We start from the raw sequence: 8,423 nt of genomic DNA on the forward strand, positions 1-8,423 counted from the left end.
TTCCTGGGCTTAGAAATAAGTCTTGTTCTCCAGTTGGCATTGCTGAGAAATCTAAACATTTTTTGAAATTTATTTACCTGACTTAATAAAGGAAATTCTTTGCTTTTAGTTTTCAAAAATAGAATGTTAAAAGAAATAGACTTTCATAATGCACTGAATACTTTTTTAAGGAGAGCTATAAAAGATAATAAAAAATTGGATACATTTCAGAAAGATAGACACTGTTAATACTCTTTCCTTTTCTTCTGGCTCAAAGTAGCTTTCATCTGTTACAGGATTAGAAAAAAAAAAAAAGCAGGTTGAACGGTATTGAAAATTAGGCGAAGTGTCCATCCAGTATTCCTCTGAAATTCACTCGCCACTGGCTGACCTCAATACAATTGCTATATGTCATCCATGGCAGAAACACCAAATTCACAATGACTAAGACATTGTGATCTAAGTCAGCACTGATCTTCCTTTCTAATGTGCCAGCCTTTTAGGTCTCCTTTCATCTCATTGAGTATCTTAAGTAAAATCCCACGTTAGGATTAAATTAAAAAAAAAAAATGCTGCCCAGTATCCATCTATGCATTATCACTCCAAAAATATAACTTATCTTTATAATGCCATGCCTTACCTAAATCAGAAAACAGTGGTAAATGCCCTTCCAGACTTTGATTGGCTAGACCATCTTTTGTTTTTTCCCCCCCAAATAAAACCTGTCTTTTATCTAAACCCTTGTATCCACAGGGGGAAAAGGGAAAGAAAGGCAAAAAGGGGCCTAAAGGGGAGAAAGGAGAACAGGGTGCCCCTGGATTAGATGCACCTTGCCCATTGGTATGTCTGACTCACGGAACTCTGTCTCCAGATGTCATGTGTAAGGGGATAAGATGGGAGAAGAGCAATCTAGAGGGACCGGTAATGCAAGCCTTCTGTTTGGGGTCATTTAACATAGACTTTAAGGTGACTGGAAACATCTATCTTAGTCATCCTGATATGTTCCACACCTTGTACCTGGCCATTAGCTATACCTGGTTTCTTAACACACAAGTATCTATTATGTGCAACTGGAACCTGAATATAGAATCTGAGGAGGAACCAGAGTGCTATTCCATACACCTCAAAAGAGGTCACTGTTCACAGACAGCCCTATAAAAAAGAAATATGCCTAACTTGTTTAATTTTGTCCTACTTCCCTGGATGTTACTTTTCCCTTCAGACTTGCTCCTCTCCCAGTCTTTTGTTGTTGTAGTTATTTCTTCAGCAGAATATGTGCCTTAAGTGATTTCTTGTGTTAGTAACATTATGAGTTAATCTTTACAAACAGGGATTCCGTGGCGTTAAGGGGGAAAAAGGGGAGCCAGGCCAGCCTGGCCTGGATGGGCTGGATGCCCCTTGCCAATTGGTACAGTATTTCTCTTTCCTACCACCCTGCATGCGATTCCTGTGTTTATTATATAGTCATCTCTGTCAGTGTAAAGTGGTGCTTCACGCAGCGAACTTTACGTGATAAACTTACTGCATGCTTGTGCATGAACAGGCTCCTTCGGCACTTTTTTGCAAAGTGAAGGGAGCAAGCACGGGTGTCTATCAGTGAATGCAAATTAACCCCCTGGCACTGTCCTCACAGCTGATGTGACACGGTATATCTGTGTTCTTTGCAGTTTTAATTTCTTGGATAAATATTTAAAGAGTACTTTAGAAATTATATCACAGTTTTCTATGTAAAGGCACTGCTAGGCCCTAAATTTGGTTTCTGCCCTTAAATATAACTCTCCCTCCCCCCCGCTTCTCTAAAAGAAATAAAGGCTTTTTGTCCTCTTTAAATTTCTGCCAGGCTGTAAATAAGACCAAACCTACAGACTTAGCTTCTGTGGCCAAACGTTAACCAATTCAAGAGAATGATGTTAAGAGACCTTACGAAAGAAAACCAAGCTTCTCTGAGCTTCTAAAGATGATAATAGTCTGCAGCCCAAACCCTCTTCTTTGCCATGTAACCTTTTGAACTTAATGGTCTCTCCTTTTGAAACTCACTTTCCTGAAGTAGACATATCTCCCCTATCTCCATTGGCATGAACTCAAAATCCTTCTTATACTAAAATCTAAAATTCTACTGGTTGATCCTTCTCCTTGTACCAATCTGGCATTACCGAATTTTTTCCCAAATATTTTAGAAAGTTATTTCAGCTACCTTGTTTTGTTATGTTATTAAACACTTAAATGGAAAGCATATTCATATTTTCTGAGGTATAAAAAAAGAAAAACCTTTATGATTGAGTTGATGGTTATCTTTTGTTTGCATGTTCTTGTATTATTCTTCTGTTCTAAGCATGATTCTTTAAAGATAAATTTATACTTCTCTAGTCTTTTAAGAGATTGTATTTATCAAAAAAAATATTTACTCAATAATTTTAGTTAGAAAATCTCAATGTGTAGTGCTCACGCTTCTATTTTGTTTGCTTGGTATTGATGATAAATCATGTTTTACACTGATTTTAGTGGGGGAAAACCTAAGCATGCCTTCATAATCTACCAACTCTTCCTGTCTTACTTGTATCATTTATATCTGAAGAATGCTTATACTTTAAATTAAAATAAACTTTGCAACATTTAGGAACCCCTATTTATTCAGAATTCATTAACTGACTTCTGAGGAATTTCAGTAGATAGAAAAACTGTTGAATGCTATGGATAACATTGTACTATAAAAGTACAGATAAGCTGCCTATCTTTATAGTCAATTGAGTATATCCACCATGTCTACTTTAAATATAAGAAAGTGAAAAATACTGGCATGTGGAAAGCTATAAACTTCAGATAGAAACTGTCCATTATTGGTTATTCATCGTTATCATGCATTCAGCCCTAGACCGCAGTAACCAGGAAGAGAAGTGATTTCAGTTTATTTAATAAGGATAATTGTGAGATGTGTTTGATGAAATTAAGAGCCTTCCTGTAGACTTAATACCTACATGTGTCACTGTGAGTAGACCACTATGCTTTGTAAATTGCTTTTCTAAAATTAGGCAGAGATTTTTTCATACTTTATGAATGTGTACAAAATGTGTGCTTACACTAGAAAACATTTTAATTTGTTTCACCTTAACTAACATTGGGTAATATATTGGAAGTTGCTAATTGGAAAAAGATGGCTATGACTGAAGCCACCTAACAGGTGGAGAATACTAGTTTTTAAGACTCTTAGCATGTTATTGTGAAGCATCATCACTCCTGTGGGGCCTGAGGAATACTTTTTCTTCTCTTTAAAACAGGGACCAGATGGATTACCCATGCCTGGCTGTTGGCAAAAGGTAGGTTTTGTGGAATTTTTTTTTTTTTTTTTGAGCACTACTCTCCTTTTCTTTTGACCTAGGCTAGCCTTTTCCATTCAGAATGGATGTTTTTAATTTGACATTTATGAAAATTATTTGAGTATTAAAAAGCAGAGGATTCCATCTTCCAGAACATTTCTGAAGAACATGTTTACTGCTGATTTCTTACAAAGCTGATGAGTGAAAACAGTTCTTAAGTTAACGTTATAATTTGGAATGTTCCCTGGCTAATTCTTTCCTTGGAATGGAAAAGGGCAGCACATCTTGATAATGGTTTGCTTGTTTTTCAGTAAACTCCTTGTCCTCTTACTGTTGATAACTATCCTTAATTGTCATCTTTTCCTGTATTATATTTAATTTTTTACATAAATATGTTAGTATGTGGTAGAGCCCTGACAACATGAGCCACATAACTGAGAAAGCAGAAAATATAAACATGATGACCAGGTTTTTTCCCTCATCAACGTATCTTAATTTATTTCTTAGGAGACCTGGTGGTATTTAAATTGTTGTCCTTTATGAAATCAGTTCATTCTAGCCACTTCTTATGGCTATCTGTAAGCACTATGGGTGTATGCAGTAGGGAAGGGATTTTATCCTTTATAGAGAACCTTCTCTGTGCAAAGGATATGTGATAAACCCTTTCGTATAGAGGATATCATTTCATTTAATCCTCAAAATAAATCTTTAAGGTATTAGTATCCTCAGTGATACAGATGAGGAAACTAAGGTTCAGAGAGCCTAAGTAACTTCCAAAGGCATAGAGTTAGCATGCTACAGAGCTAGAGAGTAGGAACCCATGGCAGATCTTTAAGCAGGGAAGAGACCTCAGTGCTGTTCGGAGAATGCCAAACCTTCCCACAGGAATGGTGAGAATCTAAAATTGTAAAGAAATGTGCATATGCTACTGATGGATAAAGGAATACCATTAATGCAAAAATGACCTTGGGGCAAGTATGCATGCTGCTTTGATCATTTAAAAAATTTTTTCTCCAATGCCTTATGGTTTATTCAGTACATTTTTTTAACAGCCTAATTTCATCCATTTTGAAGTTTTTTTTTATTGTTGTAAAGTATGTATATAAAACAAAACATTTGCCATTTCAACCGTTTTCATGTGTACAGCTCAGTGAAGTTAATTAGGTTTGCCACGTTGTGTAACCATCAGCGCTGTTGAATATCCAAATTTTTTTCATCACCTTTAACAGAAATTCAGTGCCCCATAAGCAATAACTTCCCTCTCCCCCTCCCACCCACACCTAGTTTCCACTAATAAACTGGCCTCTATGCATTTGCCGGAGTCCCTGGGTGGTGCACATGGTTAAGCACTGGACTACTAACTGAAAGGTTGGTGATCCACACCCACCTGGAGGTGCTTCGGAAGTAAGGCCTGCTCATCTACCTCCAAAAGGTCACAGCTTTGAAAACCCTATGGAGTTCTACTCTGCACACACGGGGTCATCCTGAGTCAGAATCTACTCAGTGGCAACTAACAATAGCACACATTTGCCTATTTCATATAAGTGAGATAGTGCAGTATTTGTCCTTTTGTGTCTGACTTATTTCACTCAGCATAGTCTTTTCAAGGTTCATCCATGTCATAGCGTGTATCAGAACTTCATTTCCCTTATTTAGTCATTTTTGACAGCATGCTTCATTGACTAAACTGCAGCAAAGCTAAGCTATTCAGATTGTAGGAAAATTAAAAGAAGCTAACTCTCAGTTGCCTCTCACCCCAGCGTCTTGGGTGGTGTGCAGATCTGCGTAGCACACTGATGGTGTCGTTTCTGTATAGCTGCCTCTACTCCATTTTCAGGCTGTTAGATAATTAGTGTGATCAGGGTCAAGTGGTTCTCAGGAAAGATGGGCCAATCATCAGATTCTCCCTCACCTGAGAAAACTATCCTTCCACCATCATAACCCCAGTTCACAGAACATTTAATAATATCCTGGGCTGGAATTACCATTCGCTCTCTAACCTTTGCCCTGTAATTTAAGACTGTAATGATTTTTTAATCCAGTCATTAGCACGCTTTACATAGAGGAAGATGTGAAGGGTTTACTTTATCCAGTCTCTGACACCACTCAGCACTTGAATTCATAATCATTTTGGGCTACCTCTAAATGGCTTCGTTTCTGAAAGGGCATAATAGGAATGGCTACAAGCAAAGGATTTATCATCATTTGGTTCATGAAATGACGAAATCGTAGTAGTAATATGAATAGCGTTTGGAAATTGAAATTTTAAGTGTTTATTTTTGTACAGGATTGGTGTTAAATTTTACATAACAGTAAGGATTTCATGAATCTAACATGTTCTTATATAAAGAATAATAACTCAGCGATAAAACTCCAATGTTGTTTATCAGGATCCCTGGTGGCGCAAATGGTTAAACCCTCAGCTGCAAACCAAAAGGTTGATGGTTCAAATCCACCTAGTGGCTTCAAGGGACAAAGACCTGGCGATCTGCTTCTATAAAGATTATAGCCTAGAAAACCCTATGGAGCAGTTCTACCCTGTCACATGGGGTTGCTATGAATCAAAAATAACTTGAGGGCACCTAACAGCAACAGTTGTTTATCATACCAACACACAAATGTAAATTATTCTGACCCCCCCCAAAAAAGAAAGGAGTAATTAGAACAATGAAATGTTCTAACTCTCTCACGTGATCAACCTAGCCATCTCAAATACACTGAGTCCAGACAAATTCTTTTTTAAATGGTATTTTTAAAATAAGGCCAGTAGATTGTTTTTAATAAATTCTGTTTTACATGGACCACCCTTTAAACCTTGTTTATTACGTTCTAGAGCACAGTGGCAAATACTTGTTTGACATAAAATTCAAATTGTGGCAGCATGTAAATCACTATAATTATTTAACAAGTACTCTTGGTCGTGTTACTTTCAATTTCTTTATGCAGAATAACTTGATCTTTGTTGAAATTACTTTTCTTTCTGGATATCGTCCAATTTCCTACATTTAACAAGACAAAGAATTGCTACGCTAGAACTGAAGAATAATGTTGTAGCATTTGACAGTATAATTCGTACAGTGGGTAAATGGCAGAACATATTGTTAAGAGAATGCCTATAAGCTACCAAGGTTAACATCTGCGCTCATGAAAAGATTAATAAATATTTAGTACAGAAAGTTCCTATAGCCTTATTCTATAATATTATACCTTCAACTCTTTTAATGTTCCAATTCACTTTATTTTTGCAGGTAGGGATGATTTTTCTAATGAAGTTTTAAAATCTGAAAAATCTAGAAAAACAAATAAGAATCTTTAAAATTCCATAGATTATTTAGAAAACATTGGTGTGTAGCACCCAAAATTGAATCAGGTTTTAAATTTGAGGTAAGTGAAATTTTGAGAGAAAGATGCATTTTGTGGTGTTACCATGACATGCATAAAACAGTGAGTGAACTCTGCCTCTGAAGATCACCAAGTACCTGCCCTCCTGCACACACCTAATATAGCATCTGTTTTTCTTGGAGAGAGAAAAACCAATGTTGTTGATTAATAAACTGAAAGATGACTCTGTGGATGAGTCACCATCATGGGTGGGTAGAAAGAGACCTTTATTATCTTCTCTGTACATTAGGCTGAAGAAGTAAATTCTACTTTTCTCACTGATTTTTCTTTACCTAAAAGTCAAGGAGGCTTCCAGGACCTGCTCTATAAGTTGACACTGTGCAGGCTACTGCTTCTCAGTCCTCTCAGACTTACGTTCAGTTCTGGGGAAACTAATAATCATGGCTGCTTTAAATGAGGAGCCAGGGGTTCCTGGTACCTTAGATCACAGTGGAACCTGTAATGCACCTTGAAGACTTGATAGCAGGAAGGCCTGCCTTGCACTTCATTCACATCAGGGCAGGACATGCAAAAGAAAGAGGACATAACAGATGGAGGAGTGTGGACTATTGTAGTCAGGTGTCAGAATCCTCAGCCTCTTCCACAGCTATATTTTAATGCTTGGAAAAGATGATGTACAATATAAGCGGGAAATGTATTTTAATGGTAGTACATATGTGTTGTCATTAGTTGCATCGAGTTGATTCCTACTCATGGCAACCCCACGTGTGCAGAGTAGAGCTGCTCCATAGGATTTTCAAAGCTGTGACCTTTCGGAAGCAATCACCAGGCCTATTTTCTGAGGAGCATCTGGGTGGGTTCACACCACCAACCTTACGGCTAGTGGTGGAGCACTTAACTGTCTGCGCAACCCGGGGACCATTTTATGTGATAAAAATCCTAATTTTCTGCTTTCCCAGAACGGTTACTGAGGCAACCGCCACAGACTTCTCAGTGGCAAAAGAAAGATGTGGATTGAACCTAGGATGGAAATTTTCATGACATCCTGGAGGTTCAAATAGTTATACGTGGAACACATATCAGGAGATCATTTGGCTCATTGATAAAAGACTCTATTCAAGGTTCTACCAGCTTTCTTAAAATAAGTGTTTATTTGGAATCTTCATCCTAGATTACTAATACTATGTATTTGTCTTTTTTGTTGTTTGTTTTTCTGCAGTGAGGAATCTAACCTTCCAAGCATGAAGTTGTGTATATAACGGTCCACTTTTTATATTTATAGTTGGAAACCGAATTGCAGATTTTACAAGTCTGAGATACGTTTACACATAGCTGCTTCTTCCCGTTTGCAGTAGTACACATGTCCATCATTTCTTCACTTACTTCCAAAATTCAGCAATACGTGAAACCAGTGAGAAGCCTACAAAAATATAGATCTTTTTATCTTATGTGAAGATACATATTTATATGGACATATCAGTGATAAACAATAATTGTTTTTGCTATTTTCTTACTTTGGGTTCGTGCTTGCATGGACAAAAAGTGCCATGAAATAGTTTACATGAAATTGTGACCAAATATGGACTCAAATTTAGGAACATGTACCATACTGACTGATTTTAGGTTTTATCATCACATTTTTCTTCACCTTCACTATCAGTATTGATTCATGCCCACATCACCCACTGAAACTAACTAAAAAAGCATGACTGTGTGCCAGGTGTGCTTGTTGTACCATTTCAGATGCTAGCATGCTGCTTCACGACGAATCCTTTGATCACATCTGAA

General features: G+C 37.2%; 1 protein-coding gene across 1 annotated transcript in view; it reads left to right on the top strand.

Moving 5' to 3' along the window:
• Positions 1 to 7,921, top strand: part of COL25A1 (collagen type XXV alpha 1 chain) — a 535,067-nt gene extending 527,146 nt beyond the window's left edge. The window contains exons 35-37 of the mRNA XM_049885528.1: positions 1,310 to 1,387; positions 3,255 to 3,293; positions 7,855 to 7,921. Coding sequence (XP_049741485.1) covers positions 1,310 to 1,387; positions 3,255 to 3,293; positions 7,855 to 7,857 — 120 coding nt within the window. The 3' untranslated portion in view covers positions 7,858 to 7,921. The remainder of the gene's footprint in view (positions 1 to 1,309; positions 1,388 to 3,254; positions 3,294 to 7,854) is intronic.
• Positions 7,922 to 8,423: the final 502 nt, after the last annotated feature.

Source organism: Elephas maximus, chromosome 5 (assembly GCF_024166365.1).
Source record: "Elephas maximus indicus isolate mEleMax1 chromosome 5, mEleMax1 primary haplotype, whole genome shotgun sequence".
NCBI classification, from domain to species: domain Eukaryota; kingdom Metazoa; phylum Chordata; class Mammalia; order Proboscidea; family Elephantidae; genus Elephas; species Elephas maximus.